The sequence below is a fragment of the Zalophus californianus genome, chromosome 2, assembly GCF_009762305.2.
Source record: "Zalophus californianus isolate mZalCal1 chromosome 2, mZalCal1.pri.v2, whole genome shotgun sequence".
Taxonomy (NCBI): domain Eukaryota; kingdom Metazoa; phylum Chordata; class Mammalia; order Carnivora; family Otariidae; genus Zalophus; species Zalophus californianus.
Window position 1 is genome coordinate 81,882,538 of NC_045596.1, and position 17,455 is coordinate 81,899,992.

The 17,455-nt window shown below is 41.9% G+C and overlaps 1 protein-coding gene and 1 pseudogene across 1 annotated transcript in view; one reads left to right on the forward strand and one right to left on the reverse strand.

Moving 5' to 3' along the window:
* DAPP1 (dual adaptor of phosphotyrosine and 3-phosphoinositides 1) overlaps positions 1 to 17,455 on the forward strand; it is a 49,739-nt gene that overhangs the window by 13,405 nt on the left and 18,879 nt on the right. Inside the window, exons 2-3 of the mRNA XM_027600393.2 lie at positions 7,960 to 8,082; positions 10,518 to 10,651. Coding sequence (XP_027456194.1) covers positions 7,960 to 8,082; positions 10,518 to 10,651 — 257 coding nt within the window. The remainder of the gene's footprint in view (positions 1 to 7,959; positions 8,083 to 10,517; positions 10,652 to 17,455) is intronic.
* LOC113925788 lies at positions 2,175 to 3,573 on the reverse strand (annotated as a pseudogene).

A 17,455-nucleotide genomic window follows, 5' to 3' on the forward strand; every position in this document is an offset into this window, starting at 1 on the left:
AGCAGCTAGAATAAGGGGGATCCTTTGAGGCTTAGTTTTCCACATCAGCTCTTACCTTTAAGAGAGGTTTTAAAAATTTGGAGGCTATTCAGAGAAGATAAAGTCTCTGGGTGATAAAGGGACCGAAAGCCTGTCATAAAAAGAGAAGTTGAAGTTGATGGAAAGAGAAAAATACAATCTAACTGCTTTAACTGTTTGTTTAAATATCGTGTATAGAACACCAAGAAGTAGCTCTGGGACCATCTGTGGAAAGCTAGACAGCAAGAAACAGCAATTCAACGTAGGCAAGAGTTTTCTGGCCATCATGAACTATGGCAGTATGGAAAGAGTTTGCCTATAAAGTAGTGAGGGCCCATCATTATCAATATGTAGCAAAGATTGGATATGAGTCTTGTTAGGGTTGAGGCTTTATTCACCCACTGCACAAAAGAATTTTTAAAAAGAATTATAAACTAACCTGATTGGGGGGTGATTATACGTGGATTTTATTTACTAAGCTAAACATTTTTGTGAAGATCTATTTATTTATTTGAGAGAGAAAGAGAGAATGCATGTGAATGCGGGAGCAGGAGGAGGCGCAGAGGGAGAGGGAGAGAGAGAGAATCTTAAGCAGACTCCCTGCTGAGCACGTAGCCCAACGTGGGGCTCGATCTCATGACCCTGAGATCATGACCTGAGCTGAAAACAAGAGGCGGACGTTTAACCAACTGAGCCACCCAGGCACCCCTAAGCTAAACATTTTTAATTGTTTAGTTTTTTAGAGCTTAGAAGCATACATGATTTTTTATAGTCACCAGAAATAAGTTTACTGTGAAGCCAATGAGGCCTCAGCTTCAGGGCTCCTCCCTGGTACAGACCCTAGCCATATAGTTAATAAATGTCATCCATTCAGAGAATTTAAGATTACTTCCTATGCATGAAAATGTAAAATGCCCTGGAATCTTAGAGCTCATATTTGAGAGAAATTTGATAGAGGTCCCAGAATTTGCCAACAATTTAAAAAACTTCATTACCGATAAGCCTATGCTGTCAACAATTTTTAAAAATAGTCTAGATGAAAGACTGAATTATTGTTCTAGTCTCTCTCTAGAAAACTATATTACAAAATTTTTGTCATATGAAGAAATAGTCAAAGATAATCGGACCAAAAATACAGAGGAAAAAAGTATAAGAGTATGTGACACAGTTAATGAAAATAAGTTATTTTTCTGGGTTTTGTGATGTTTGTGATATTTGTCACAATGTGTAATTTTTTTGTGATTTCTCATTCTAAATAATTAATTTTTTGTAATTTTAAATCAATTTTCTTAAAGAGAATTCCAAATTTTACAAGCTTCAAGCTCTCGAAAATCTGACTCTCCCCCCTAATAATCAGAATAACAAAAAAAAATTGTTTTAAACAGTTCCAATGATAGGAACTTAGTTGGAACACAGTTCCATGCAGTCAGGACTCTACATAATGAGCAGTCAGATGTGCATATTAAGCCATAAAAATCCCTGTAGCCGTCAGCCAAGGACCTGTCAATATCCAGTGCCCTTTGTAACACGGCCAACCTCGCAGCTTCATCGCACCATGGCTCCTTGCGGGCACTCACCCCGAGTAACTCACACCACCAAGCAGTGCTCTGATGCTAGACACACTTAACCATTCCCTTGTTGCGAGGTCTGCACTCCTGTTATTCCCGTCCCTGAACAACTGTCACTCCAAATCTCACCAGGCTTTAAATGGAGAAGTTTCTCTCTCTCTCCGTGCCCTTCTTCCTCCCTCACCCTCTCCCCAAGTGCTAGGTCAGTTCCAGTGTTCAATAAACACCAGTGGAATGAATGAAAGGATAAAACAAATCATTAACAGGGCTATCTCTGGAGGTTGGATTAAAGAAGAAATTAACTGTTTTCTTTTTTTTCAAATTTTAGATTCCCAGTTGGTAGATGAATCTATTTTATTAGTGTTTTTTATATAAGATCAAGCCAAATTAGGAAAATCTGATGGAGCTACAGTCTCCTTTAACAACACCCTTCATCTTGGTTCCTTCCAGGATTTGAGTTTGGTGTGTATTTTTTTCAGACTTCTGTTTTATGCTTTTACATATCTTTATATATAAATGTGTATGTGTTGTATTGTTTGGGTGGAGGGGAAAGATTTTTTTTTTTTTTTTTTAAAGAACAAAGTACGTTTATTTGCATTTGGGGCTCTGAAGAGTTCTGTCTCTGCTGCCTGACCTCCTCCTGCCGCGGCTCCTGGACCTAGAGGAGCTCTGGCTCCCACTGCCCCAGCCCCTGCTGCGGGCCCTTTTCCTTGCTCTACTTCGTGAACTGTGCCTCTCGGGACTCTTTGCCATGTGTTTGTGAGACTTCTGGCCCCGGCGCCTGTTTCTCCTTTTCCTCTCTGCTTCTCCGTCCCTCTTGTAGGAGTGCAATGGGCTAGGGCTCCGTCTCCTCCTGGGCCTCCCATAGTACTCCTCGTGGTGGCCCGTCATGTCTCTCCTCTCTGGGCCCTTACCGAAGGAGGGGCCAGTCCGATCAGGAGACAGGTAGATGTCTCTGTTGGCCTCCCAAAACTCATTGTTGGGATTTCGGAACACAGGCAGGAAGTTGCAGTGTTTTCCTCGTGGGCACTGTTGTATTTCAAACAAACCACAAATTGCCATTTTCCATCGGGTCACTGGGCAGAATTCGCACTAGAGCTGCCGTCCTGCGTACCATCGTCCGTTAAACAGGGAAAGGGCTGCTTGACATTCTTCTTCCGATTGATACTGAACATACACATTGCCCCTCAGATGAGGTTCCAAGTTGCAGCTGACCTTGAACTGGATCACTTTCCCCACGTTCTTGAACTCGGGAAGCACGTCGTCATAGAAGTCCAGGAACTGCTGGTAGGTTTCCTCTTCACTGTACGCTAGGCTGGCATCCGGGTCATAGTCATCCCTTCTGCACTGCGCCATTCCAAACGTTGTGAACATGCTTTTAATAAGGAGTGTGGGGCTCGAGGTTGGGAAATTGTGTTTACGTGAACACCTATCTCCAAATCTGCACGCTCCTGTTTTACTGTAAAATGGACAATTGGCTCGATCGTTCTCCATTATCCTTAAGTTCATGGGTGGCTCTGGGTTTTGCCATGTGGCACCATTTTCCAACTCATTTTCAGCCTGCTCCAGCATCTTCTGCACAGCTTCCTCTCTTTCTCTCTTCTCCTGTAGTTTCTGTTCCTCCTCTTCTCTCTCCTTTCTCTGCTGCTCTTCCCATTCTTCCTTTAATTTTCTCTCTTGTTCTTCCTGCCGTTTTCTAGCTGCCTCTTCCTTTTCCCTCTTTCTTCTGAATTCTTCTTGTGCCGTCTGTTCCCGAAGTAACCACGCCTCATGTAATTTTTGCCTCTCTGTCTCCAACAGCTAGCTTCTCTTCTTCTAGGTGTTGTTCTTCAATAAAAGCATCCTCCTCCTCCTTCTGTGAGAGTCCTGATTCCCTCAGTCGAGCCAGTTCCTGCCGTCGTTTCTTTCGTTTCGCCTTCTTCAGGGCGGCCCTGTACTTTTTGTGGCTCGGTTTCTCCGGAAACATCATCTTCTCAGGCGCCGCCATCTTGCCAGGGCCGCCACGCCCCTGGAGGGGGAAGATTTTTAAAAAAGAAGTGGTGTCAAACCTGCCACTAGTTCCTCTAACTTAATAACATGTTTGGGATCTGTCAACCTTGGTGTGTGTGGTACACAGACATCTTCAGTGGGGGTGCACTTGCCTTCTGATAAGGACAATTTTCAGGTGGTCAGGACTGCATTGTTCTTTGTTGGAAGTTAAGCTTTCCGGACACCCTCCCACCCTCTGCCACCATTCCCCTCCCCACTCCCCCCCCACCCCCCCACCCCCCCCCCCACCCCCCCACTCCCCCCCACCCCCCCCCACTCCCCCCCACCCCCCCACTCCCCCCCACCCCGCACAAATGCTGGTAGCATTTGACCCCTTGCCCTCATTCCTTGCCCTCATCAACAAAGTGCTCTCAATGCCTTTTCACCTTCAGTTAACTTCTTACATAATCTTTTTCTATGAGCTCTCCACTTTGTTGATGGTAGATATTTAGGATGGCTCCAAATATTTCTCACCAACAACTCTGCAGTAAACACCTTTGTTCCTATTTCCTTCAGCTTACTTTTGAGTGTTTCACCAGGCAGACTCTAGAACAGGAATCGCTGGTCACATGCACCTGTTCAGCCCACATGTGCTAGATTACCCTCCAACCTTCTACCCTTACCAATAGTGGATGGTAATACCCATGGCCCTGTATTCTTCAATACTTAATACTGTCTAATTCTTCAAGGTTAGCCACTCTGGCAAGTAAAGAAAATATCACATTGTTGTCTTAATTTGCATTTCTGATTAGTATTGAAACTATTTATAATTCGTATTTCCTCTTTTATGAAAGACTTTGACTTTCTCTTCTGTATGTATACATATTTTAATTTTTACTACATATGATTTCAGAAAAAATAATACACAATTTACCAAATAACTTATGTGTCCTTCAAGGCCTACTCAGATATTGGCTCATTCAAACAACAGTCTTGATCTTTCTTCCTGGAACCATTCTCTTGGACGTAGTTTACAAAGTACTTGTCTTACCCTCCCAACTAGATTAATGGAGACTAGACTGGGGCTTTTCCATTTTTATTCCCTTTGACCTGCCTAGTATATGCCTTGTGTAATGTCTGGCACAGATTTGAAGCTTAATAAATAAAGATTGGAATGATAAAAAGTAGAGAAGGTTGATTATGAGAAAACTATCAACTTTGTTCTATTTTCAGCCTTTAGCTCTTTGTGGACGTGGTCTTGAATGATCCTTACCAAAAGTGGATATAGTCCTATAAAGGACATGTAATGTTATTTGGATCTAGAGTCACTTTCCTGGAAGATATGTTCATCAAAATTTCTAGGAAAGGAATACTTAGTTCAACCAAAAGAGGAAGGTCAGATGTTTGTGGAAGAGAACTTTGGGGAATGAGGATCCCATTGCCCCAGAGACATCATGAAATGTAAGAGGCTGCCTGGCAGTCTCTGTCTTAGATTGGTCCAGGCCCAGGATCAGAAGAATTCTGTACATGTTTTCAACACAGACTTCAGGTCTCCCTGAAAAAAATCCAAAAAAATGTCCAAACCCTTTATGTTTTAGAATTTCGTTAATCAAGTTTTATCACTTCAGATAAGTGATCTATTGTCTCAAACTGAATCTTATGCCAAAGTGTTCATCTAAAAATTAATTATTGGCATAATGTATTTAAGGACTTGTGACCTTGTGGAGATTTCACTTATCAAAAAGAATTAGAATTTTGGTTGTAACCGAACCTGAAGTTTTTTGTAGCTTCCCTTTTTTTTTTAAAGATTTTATTTCTTTGCAGAGAGAGACACAGTGAGAGAGGGAACGCAAGCAGGGGGAGTGGGAGAGGGAGAAGCAGGCTTCCCGCCGAGCAGGGATCCCGACTCGTGGCTGGATCCCAGGACCCTGGGATCATGACCTGAGCCAAAGGCAGACGCTTAATGACTGAACCACCCAGGCACCCCTGTAGCTTCATTTTTGATTCCTCCAATTGTCCTTTTTTTTATTGGGCATAACTGACATACAACATTGTATTAGTTTCAGGTTCCAATTGTCCTTTGAAACCATTTTGTAATGAGAAGATTTGAACTTGTCTGACTCAGTTCAATGAAGGGGGTTGCTTGGCATGTAAACAACTTAGTCGGTGTTCTTATAAAAATGTTTCTCCTTGCCATTGCTTCCAGCCAGCAAATACATTTCTAATACAGAATTGGGGCATCTGTGCCTCACAGAGGAACTGTGCTAAAGAAACACATATTGGGAAATGGCAGTTTTAGAAAACAGATAGCTTGGAGACCTATGTAGAAACTTCCTTCCACAGATGGTCTTACGTGTATTGTTTATTATTAGGCTAAAGTTTCATGTCAGAGGGATGTCCCAGTAGACGCCAGGGTGGTTCATGAGAGCAGGAGCCCTCACCCTCAGAGTAGGGCTCTTCCTTGACGTTCTTTTTTTTTTTTTAAGATTTTATTTATTTATTTGAGAGAGAGAGAGCGAGTGAGCACAAGTTGGGGGGTTGCAGAGGGAGAGGGAGAAGCGGGCTCCCTGCTCAGAGGGAGAAGTGAGCTCCCGATTCGGGGCTCGATCCCAGGACCCTGAGATCATGACCTGAGCCGAAGGCAGACGCTTAACAACTGAGCCACCCAGGTGCCCCTCTTCCTTGAAGTTCTCATACACTATCCATACCTCTTCATTGGCTCTTTGATCACTGGCATAGTGTAGTTGCCTGTGTCCCATTCTTCTCCGCTGCCCTGAGCTGGGGGTCCCTTGCAGCAGTAACTGTCCCCAGGACCTAGCTTCCTGTTATCCCAAATAAATTCAAGGTAATAAAAAATTATATCTGTGCCACAAGAAAATCACACCACTGAGAGTGTATCACAAGTTATGGCTTTGTGGGTCTCAGTGGTTTTACGTAACAACTGCCATGTCCTGAGTTCTTCTGTTTGCCAGGCCTGTTTTGGCCATTTCATGTGTGTTAATGTGTGCAGTACTTACAACCGGCCTATGGGATATGGCTAGTGTGAATCCTGTTTTGGAAGTGAGAAAGCTGAGGCTCTGCCTGGTTATGTAACTTGCCCAAGGTTGTGCAGCTGGTAGAGGTGTCTGTCACCTGGATAGGACTCAGGCAAGCCAACTCCAGGGGCTGCAATCCCAACCCAGCACACTGGACCGCCTCTGGCGAGTCCTTAAAAAGACGTGAAAGATCTGTAATTAGGGGAAAGGAGCTAGGTGCAAATCAGTGTGCCTAGAATGCTCTTATTTCCACAGAATTAGGAGGTGGTAGGACGTACTAGAATGCCTTTAGATGCATAGATGTCTCTGAGGAGGAAACATGGGAAAATGGTTGACTTTGGTATCCTCTGGGGAAGAAAACAGGGGGACTGGGGATTCAGGGTGAGAACAAGGCTTTATCTTTACTGAGTCTTCTTTTTGAACTACTTGGGTTTTTTTTTTTTTTTCTTCTACCCTGGATCCGTGTTACTTTTTCTAAAACAAACTTTTTTCTAAACCTATAGATCAATTTGAATCTCCTTGGGACTTCTCTGGCTCCTCAGATATTTGTCAGTTTGAAACACTATCTGATGGGGTTTACATGTCAGTATAAAACATCTGAATTCCTTGTGTTCAACTTCATCTCACTCATGACCGTGGCCTCCAGTGTAGTAGCTCAGTGGTTTTCCAACACTGCAAAGAGGGTATGAGAAAGAGATCAAAAGAAAGAGAGAAAATTGGCCAAACCTTATTCTTACAGTTATTTTTGACTTGGACTTTGAAAAAAAAAATTGTTTACACAGTAACCTCGTATGTCTGTTTGCTAGGGCTGCCATGACAAAGTGCCACAAAATGGGTGGTTTCAACAGCAGAAAGGTATTGTCTCAAAGTTCTGGAGGATTGAAGCCAGAAAGCCAAGTATCAGTTCCTTCCAAGGGTTCTAATGGAGGGATCTGTTCCAGCCCTTTCTTCTTGACTTGGAGGTGGCCGTCTTCATGTTCCTAGGGCATTTTCCCTGTTGGCAAGTCCGTCTCCAGATATGCCCTTTTTATACGAAGACTGGATTAGGGCCCACCCTAAATGACCTCATTATGACTTGCTGAAAGCAACCCTATCTCCAAATAAGGTCTCATGCTGAGGTACTGGGAAAATTCAACATACGGATTTTCAGGACACAATTCAACCCATAACCCTCCTGTTCGCCAATTCTCTCTACTCTCCTCTCAGCGTGGCCCAGAGAGTTCCTTGTCCTGATGTTTGGGCTGAGAGTTTGGTTTCTGGGCTACCTATGGTGGAGAATATTGCTGAGGTCATCTTGGAGAGGAAAACCAAGTGAAAGAAGAGTCACCTGCGGTGAGTCCTGAGTGAAAGCGTGGTTCTCTCCTTCCTAGGTGGTATCACGGCAACCTCACACGCCATGCAGCCGAGGCTCTTCTCCTCTCAAACGGATGTGACGGCAGCTACCTTCTGAGGGACAGCAATGAAAGGATCGGGCTGTACTCTCTCTCTGTGAGGTAGGTTGCTTACGAACTCTATGAATTCAGCATCGTCCCATCTCTTCCTTACCTGGCCATTGACTTTATCATCACACTCACATTGCCAGATAACAACATTCTTACATTGCCAGAAAAAGTTTCTCTTGACTCCTGGTAGACCTGCAGCTCTAAGGATTCCAAGTTCTGAATGGCAGACTGTAAGAAACATTCTTCCTCCTTCTCTCAGCAGGGAAGAAAATGTGAGAGCTGAAGGACACTTTATGAATTGTTTAATGTCTCGCTTGCCTGGTGGAGAAACTGAAACCCAAAGTGCTAAAGTGTCTTTGTACCCCATAAGTCCGAGATAGAAACAGCGCCGGAATCCAAATCCCTGAAAACTGGCCCAGTGCCCTTTTAATATTCCTCGCTTCCCCTGGAAAATCAGAATGATCTGTGACTGTGCAGCGTTCATAATCGCAAACTCAAGCAAGCAGTAGGGCAAATTTTAAGTTTTTTTCCCTATAAATGGCCCGACCTTTCTCCAAGTTCCACTTCCTCTGAATGTTAATGAAATTAATCCAGTCCCTGTGCAACCCAAACCTGTGATGGCCCAATCCTCCAGGATCTTTCTCCTCCCCTGCTTCCTCCTGGCTGGCCTCCCGATCAGGAAAGCTGACCTCGCCAGGTGATAACCAGGGGGAGGCGTTGGTTCTCGGTCAGCATCTGTCACCTTGGCTTCTGCGGGCATGTGGCAAGTCTTTCTGGGTTTATGGGACGTTGCCCTCTGCTTAGACTAGGGATGTGAGGACCCCATGAAATTGCCCTCAGGCACCCACTCGTTAACCTCATTAACCTCCAACCATTACCGTTTTGCTGTTGTTCTGGTGGCGCCTCCATATTCCCCTGAAAAGAGTCCCCTGGTGTTGCACCCGTCACGCTGATCCTGCATAAGGAGGTTTTTCCTATTCTTTTCTGCCCCACCTGGTCTAGGCCTCCTGGTCACTAACTCAGTAGCAACATCTACACTCCTTTCTCTCTGCATCCTCTTTTTCATCCAGTTTAGAGACCATTTTTGTTCTGTTTTGTTTTTTTACTTCTCCTCTCCATCAGAGAGGGGGAGAAACTGGCTTCAAAACATTTCCCTACATAGTTGATGGCAGGAGTCTATGAGCTCAAAACCCAAGAATTAATTGTTTTTAATCTTCTCTTTGTGCTTCTGGACTTCCGTATTTTCTATGCCACTTAACAAATTCCCCCAAACTTGGTGGCTTTAAACAACTACATTGATTATCTCACAGTTTCTGTGTGTCAGAAGCCCAGGCGGGCTCTCCAGTTTTTCTGCTCAGGCTCCTACCAGGCCGAAACTGAGGTGCTGGCTGAGGCTGGGTTTCAGCGGGGACTCTGAGTCCTCTTCCCTCATTCTCTTTTTTGCTTCACTCCTTTTCATTCATTTCCCGGCTGTAGGACTGAGCTCCCTGTTTTCCATCTAGCTATTGGCCAGGGACCAGGGTCAGCTTCTGGAATCCACCCACAGCCCCCTGCCAAGTGGCCTCCACAGGCCGTCCACAGCGTAGACGTTAGCTTCCTTCTAGACCAGCGAGAACGTGTCTCTCTGATCTCCTCTCCTGTCAGCCAGAAAGAACTCTTTGCTTGTACCAAGACTCTCACGTGATTAAGTCGGGCCCACCTGGACAATCTCCCTATTGTCAGGTCGGCTAATGTGGAGCCTGAGTTATCTGCAAAATCCCTTCATAGCAGCATCTACACTAGCATTTTATTGAATAAATGGGAAAAGGTGGATGTAGTCTAGGGACTGAGAATCGGGGTCATGATAGATGGCTGCCTGCCACACCTTCACTCCTGGGAGCAGAAGTGTAGAGGCCGACACTAAGGGCAGTGGGAGAAATCAGTGGGAGGGTGATGGGGGAAATAAGAGGGTCGCTGAGAAAACACACACACGTGGTAGCACACATTCATTAACATTTTTCATGTTACTCTGCTACATTTTGCTTAAGATTTTTCTAAATAACATTTAGGGAAAAGTATTAATCAGACATGAAATTCTGCTTGGGTAGAAGCAGGAATGGTGCTTTCCCTGATAGCAAAGGTGAAAATCTCATCAGGTGGTTAGGCTGCAAATCCTTTAATGCATAGATCTCCCCCAAATCACAAACAAACCCATGGAAGTATTGGATCAAAGAATGTTAACTTTTCACCTGTAGATGTCTCATCTGAACAATTAGATCAGAAGCTTCTTACAATTAGGTGGCATATATATATCACATCTGTACAAAATTGCAAAATATAACTCACTAATTTCCAAGACAAGCACTTGGAAATGCTGTTAGAAAAAAAAAAATGTCCACCAGCAGAGGTGACAGGAACCATAGCCTGGATCAAAAGAATGGCTGATTTTACTCATTCGTTGATATTCATTTGTTAAATAACCTTAAGTATTTCTTTTTCCCTTTCAGAGCCAAAGACTCTGTCAAACACTTTCATGTTGAATATACCGGATATTCATTTAAATTTGGCTTTAATGAATTCTCATCTTTGAAGGATTTTGTCAAGCATTTTGCAAATCAGCCTTTGATTGGAAGTGAGACAGGTAAGCAATGAACAGATAGATACTTCACCTAGGAGACATTGTTTCAGGTTGGAGGAGGGACAGGGAGGATTTCATTAAGTAGCTGTCACTTCTGTGGAATTATGTGCTTATGATACATAATGATATATGTTTAGAAACAATTTTTTCCAATTATCGTGCCATATGCTACATTAATAAATTATATATATGGATATATGTATATATATACATATATCCATATATATATATATGGATATAGGCCGAATAATATTCCATTTATGTATACAGCGAAAAGGAAACCTACCGAAGGGGAGGAAATATTTGCAAACCATTTATCTGATAAGGGGTTGATATCCAAAATACATAGGGCATTCCCTATAATATCCATAGATATATATGGGTATATGTATATATATACATATATCCATATATATGAATACTGATATATATATATCAGTATTATCATTAGGAGAAAACAGTGTGCTTTGTACAAAGTAGATAGTTTTCTTAGAATGTGTTATTTAATGGACTGATTGAAAGTACCAATTTTTTAAAAATAGTCTATTCATTTTATAACAATAATCAACAAAGAAAGAAGAAAGGTTAGAACAACTTTTTGATTCCTCATAATTTCAGGTATGGGCAGTTTGCATATTGGGGAAACCCATAACATAATTTTGAGCATTTTAAAAATAAAATTCTTATTTAAATTTCCACAAAGATCACTGAATATTGCAAATATTGACTAGAAATTGCTCTCTTGAGCGAGGCCTTTATTTTACCATAAGATTCTGTTTCTGTTGTCATGTTTTTTGTAAGTTTTTACACTGGACTTAAAGACAGAGGGAAAAATTTGAATTTCCCTGTTTGAGTGGTTAAAGTCAAACTAGAATATTCAAGTTCAAAAAAACCCCCAAAAAACACACTAGCTTGGTATTTGAATTATCTAACTTGATTTTCTGTACCAGTTCAATAAAGTAAGCAGATCAGCCCTATATTTGTGGTACAGAATCACAATTTTATGTGACCTAAGTGATGATAACTCTCAGTTAATCAAAAGTTGGGCAATTCCAGAACTTGTGGCAGAAGAGGAACTCGACTTAGCAGCACCACTGCTTTACCGTGAATTTGTACATACTTGTTTTCTTGGTAAACATGGTCAGTGGGCTCTTTGTTAACTTCACTGTGGGGAGAGATGCCACCACTGGTTTTTCCTTCTCTGCTGTCTCTGTGGCCTGGATAGACCCTGATATGAATCATACAGTATCAAGTGTAGATGAAAAGCACAGTGGAAACCACAAAATAGTTGCCTTGCTTTATACTGACTGCACAAGGCCTATAATAGAAGACTGCAGACTACAAAATTGAAGCTCTAATTTTTTTTTTTTTTCTGTTGGAAATTCTTCCAGTCGGCTGTGAAAGTAACTTCACCATTTAACCAGCAGTGGTTCTCATAAACACATGGCAGGTGGGAATGTATTATTTAATTTCCATCGTTCCTTTGGCATTGGCAAGTTTTTCAGTTTCTCAAATCCCTTCACTGCAGACTTACTTTGTACTTGTTTCCAACCCTACGCTCAATTTTATTCACTTCTCAGTCACTAGAAATTGAGAAGAGATTTTTGAAGCTAAAGACTTTGTTTTATCTGCTTCTATTGGTGTCCTTCTCCACATCCCCCAGGTCCTGAGACGGTGCATGACACTTTGGGTGAATGAACGGATGAGTGGCTGGATAACTCTGAGAGGGAACTCTGTGTAGCCTCAAAGCCATGATAAATGTTATCTTGCAGCCTTCTTTCTTCCTCCAAGCAATGTCAGCTTCCTCCTTTTAAACTCTCCTCCTAGACTCTGTTTTTAACCCCTTGGATCATTCTCTGTGTTTCTTCCTGAAGTTTCTCCAAGTTAGGGAAAAGGTGCACAATCTGTCTATCAAAACGTTTCAAAAAATTTTAAGACCAAAGTGAATGTCGTGGTTTCTGGTTGAACCTTTCTGGCACAGGTCCACTCTCCAAGCAAGAGGATCACCTAAGACTTTGCCAAAGTAAAGGCTCCTTGACGTTGAATTCAGGACAATGAAATTTCCTGTAAATACGTTCAGTTTCCCTGTAAATACATTAATCTAACTAAAGAAGATTTACCATTAATCCATTAGGGATTGTAAAAAAAAAAAAAAAAAAGTATAATCTTGACTCCTATGGTAGTTTTATCCAAAGCTAAACTTTGCTGTATCATTAACATTAACCATAACTATTTTATGTATTGCACTAAAACTCAGGAAACTAAGATTTTTATCCTCTCTGCTGCATCTTCTCTGTTCCATCATTATCCAACAGGGAATTTGCCATTATTTGAACCCCTGCCACAGGTTCCTGATGCTTATGGGTATGTACTTGGCTTACTAACTTCCAGCCCTTGAGTTAGATTCCACTGCCTCTGAAATAGTCCTTTTTTTAAACACCAAGACAGTTATCTGTCCCAGCCAGATGAAGGCAAAGCCACTGAGGCTGGGGACAAGGGGAAAAACCCATGACAAGTGAGTGTTCTAGTTTTGCCCCTCTGGGAGTAATAGGCCTTAGGAAACAAGATAAGGTGCTGAAGTCATGATGACTCTTAAGCCCAGCAGATTTTCAGAAGCCACAGTCAGCGCTGTGACCTGTGAATAACAGTGAATGGAAACCAGGATGCCACCTTCTAAAAATAGGTCTCTTCTTACTCATGTAAGTATTGGCTCCTGGTGTTGACCCCCCAGTGATCAGGAAACCTCCAGGCTGATGATTTCTTGTTCACCATCAGATGACGTGCAAATTCCTAAAGTTTTCATTCGATTAAAGATTACCATGGGAAGTATTTGCCTGCATGATGGATGAGGCCTGCCAGGGTTCTCATCTCCAGATCCTAGGAATGGAAAGGACTCGAACTGGGTATGTCAGCCCACTCCTTTTCGCCCAGACCCCCATCAAGCCAGCATCCCCCTGAAGTGCCTGGGGAGTGAGTTTTTTTTTAAGAGAGATTTCCCCACACTTACCCACTGGCCGGGACGGCCTTACCTTCTAGGGCAACGAGGTAGGGGGGGTGAGGGGGACGGGAACCTCCAAATAACCAATAGCCTTTCACTTCTCCTTACAGTTATACATAATATAGAGGGAAACCCAAGTTTCCCTTAGGCTCTAGGTCCTAAGAAAATCTTTGTATTCAGGAGACGTAAAAGGGTTAACCTCAAGGGAAGAATACTATTTTAAGATATCTTTTTTCCTATTCTATTCCTATTCTCTACTCTATAAACTCTCAGGATTTCTGTTTCCTAATCAGAAGAGTGAAGATTTCCTAAGCAAGATCTAAGCCTCCTGACAGCCTCAATATTCTATTATTATAATTTCCCTTGCTATAATCTGCATTTAACCTTTCCAATCTCCATGAAAGTTTTTGTTCCCTCTAATTTCTCTCTATTGACACCCATAAACACTCTTAAGATATTTCTGACTGTCAAATTCCAATCATTCCCCAAGTATATCATAGAAACTTCTAACATGTTCTCTTCCTTTACTTTCCTCAGTGGCTTTTATCTTCTAACATATTGCATAATTCACTTTTTAAAAAAATCTTTGCAAAAAATAAATAAATAAAAAAATCTTTGCTCTAGTATGTAAATCCTATGAAAAGAGGGATTTTTGTCAGTTTCATACCCTGATCCTACATCCCAGTTCGTAAAAGAATAAATGCTACTAATTATCCACAACATGTCATCACGTCATGTTGGTTTCCCATTCATCCTATTGCCCAAGGCTGCATTGCAATGCACATAGCGACACTGCAACCAATGAACTTCTGGCAATTAATTTTTGCCTCCAAAGTTTATACAGAGCATTGTTTGAAATGATGCTAGGTGTTGTATGTATGTTCAGTAATGATTAAGTTCAGAATTTGACTTTCACTTGTAATCATAGGCTGCTATGTAAAACTTCCTTCATATGGGTACAGGCTTCTAAATTCAACTCAAATAGACTTGGAAATTTGAGACTTTTTTATTAGCATGGATATGTTTGGTTTTACTGAACATTTTTACTGAATCCTCTTGTAATTAGCTAAGTTTCATATATATAATCTTGAAAATTTAGACAGCATTTATTTTAATTTAATTTAATTTTATTTATTTGAGAGAGAGAGCACGCACGCACAAAGGAGCAGGGGAGGGAGGGGGGGAAAGGGAGAGGGAGAAACAGACTCCTCGCTGAGTGTGGAGTGCACAGCCCGATGTGGGACTCTATCCCAGAACCCTGAGGTTCTGAGCCCAAGTCAGACACTTAATGGCCTGAGCCACCCAGGCGGCCCTAGATAGCATTTATCTTTATCCTTAAATGTCCAAATATTATTAGAACAAAACTTACCTTTCCTATTACCTTTTGTTTCTATTAGAATACTTCTGTATATGTAACAGTTATATACAATGTGTTATAGGAATTACTGCGCTGTGACTTTAATCACCTACCCAGCATGAAAACGAACCATACAAGTCGAGTGCTATCTTTGTGCTTACTCTTTATAATAATTGGTTCTCAGTTTTGAAGATCCTATCTGGTTCTCTCTTAAATGTCAAATTTCCACTTCTCTTTTTGTCTTGATGTGGGAATTCCCAACCTCTTGATAACTGCTATAGTTATTATTATTTTATTTTGTAACACCAGCCTTTTTACCCAGGTGGCATTTAAGAATAATTAAGTTGAAATTAATTATAGTTTGAGACTTGTGTGACATTTCTGAAAATAATTGATGACAACTCAGAATTCTGCCAAACCACAACCAAGAATCACTTCTTTAGTTTATGTTTGCCAAAAAAGGAAATTTTCTTGCTCTGTAGTGAGGCGTGATCGAAAAGGAAAAAGCAGACAGGGAAGGGAAGCGACATCCGTGGAGTGCTCACTGAGTTCTTAGCGTTCTATCAGATGTTTTCACATATATCAAATTCTTGAATCTTCTGAACCACCCGCCATCATGTGAAAGTGGTCCCATTTTCAGAGGAGGCAATCAGAACTTAGACATTCTGAGTTATTTGGCCAAGGAGGCCCAGCTGGCAAGCATCAGAGCTGCCAGTGGGATCCAGGCCAACCTTGCTCTGAAGCGTAGGGGCTTTCCATTCACCCTACGTCTCCTGGTCTACCCGTGACACGGCAGCACGTGGTCGCCGCGGCACAGTGTGACCTCGAGTGGGTTTGGATGGGAAGATCCCGGCCACTGTGACCTAGGAGAATGTTTGTAGGACATGGTGGGGCTCTCCCCCAGGCTCTTCTTTAAGGTCTGTAACGATATTTTTGGTATGTGATGTAAAGCTGTCGTCCCAAAGAATGTGAATCAGTTTGAGCGTCTGTCTTTGTATTTACTGCTGTTCTTATTTTATTTACATGAATGGCCTTTTGAGAAATTACAGTGGAGGAAATCTTAGAAAAAGGTCAACTAGAAAACATACGTAGGCCCATCTTATTTATGTCCCTCCAGAAAGGATACAAAACAGCCTCTGTAAATACAGTCAGGTAAAATAAAATGTAAAGTTTGAATGGGAAGGTGGAAGAAAGGGAAACTGAGGAAACAAAGATACAGTGACCCCAGGAGGAAAGTACTTCAAATGGATAGTATACTTTTACAGGAAACAGGCCACACCTCTGGTTACTAAGCGTCCTGGTATTTCTTGCTCCTGCCTTGGGCCTGGGTGTTCATCTAGATTTATAGGCTATTAGAATGGGAAGGGAGCCCACAGACCATCTCATTTTTCCTCTACAAATGAAGAAACTGAGGCCTGGTGAGAAATGTTGAGGCGAAAACTCACATCTCCATTCCTCAAGCTGCCTCCTAAAGAACCCATTTCTTTGAATTTTGATTCCTATATATGCTCTCTTGCCCACAACGGAGTATATTTCACAGGCCATAGAGAGTTTCCATGGTGTGGCCACTGTGGCTGAGAATAATATGGTATAATGAGTAAACACACGAACTCCCTGTTCAACACCAGTGTCGGCCACTCCCCAGCTGGATGTCCTTGGGCAAATTATGTAACCTCTCTGAGACTCAGTTTCATCATCTTATAAAGTAGAGCTGATGATCTAATAGTTCATGTCTTAATAGGTCATGACTTGCTGGTGAAGATTGAATGAGATTAGGTATGTAAGACTATAAAAATAATTTTTAGCATGGCATAAATAATTATTATTATTGTCTTTTAATGAAGCATTTTTTATGGTAATTCACTCCATCATACTATATGCAAGAGCTGTACCTTCTTTGATAGATCATGAAGAGTTAGTGAGAGACAACTGAATGTGTGTTTATCAAATGTTTATGTCATCTCCAAATTTTAAGCCAGTTCCACAGTGGATTCAGATGAAAGGTCAGATCAAATGACCACTCCAAAAAGAGTGACCTGACTTGACTTGGGTATTTTAACAGAATCTTCTGACCTGGGTGACTGACCTGCTTCTCATTCCTCTGTGTTGCTCTCCCTGGGAGACTGGAAATGGAAACTTAAAAGCCCCTGTATATGTAAATGAATATCGTTTCACCAGCACCATTTTTTGATGGGTTCAAGTTCCTTTGTGGAGCAGGTTGCAAAGAAGAAAGGAGAAAGATCTTGAATATTCCTGTCATTCCCTCTAGAAAGCCACTTCCCACTGGCAGGAGGTGACCAAGGAAACTGCCATGGACATGCCAGTTGCCAAGCTTGTTTTCTGAACCCGAGGGCAATAACAAAACATGGGTGGATGTGGTCTTATTTTAATTTAATTCAACAAATATGTATTGAGTGCCAACTATGAGCTGCACACTATTAGTACTGACAAT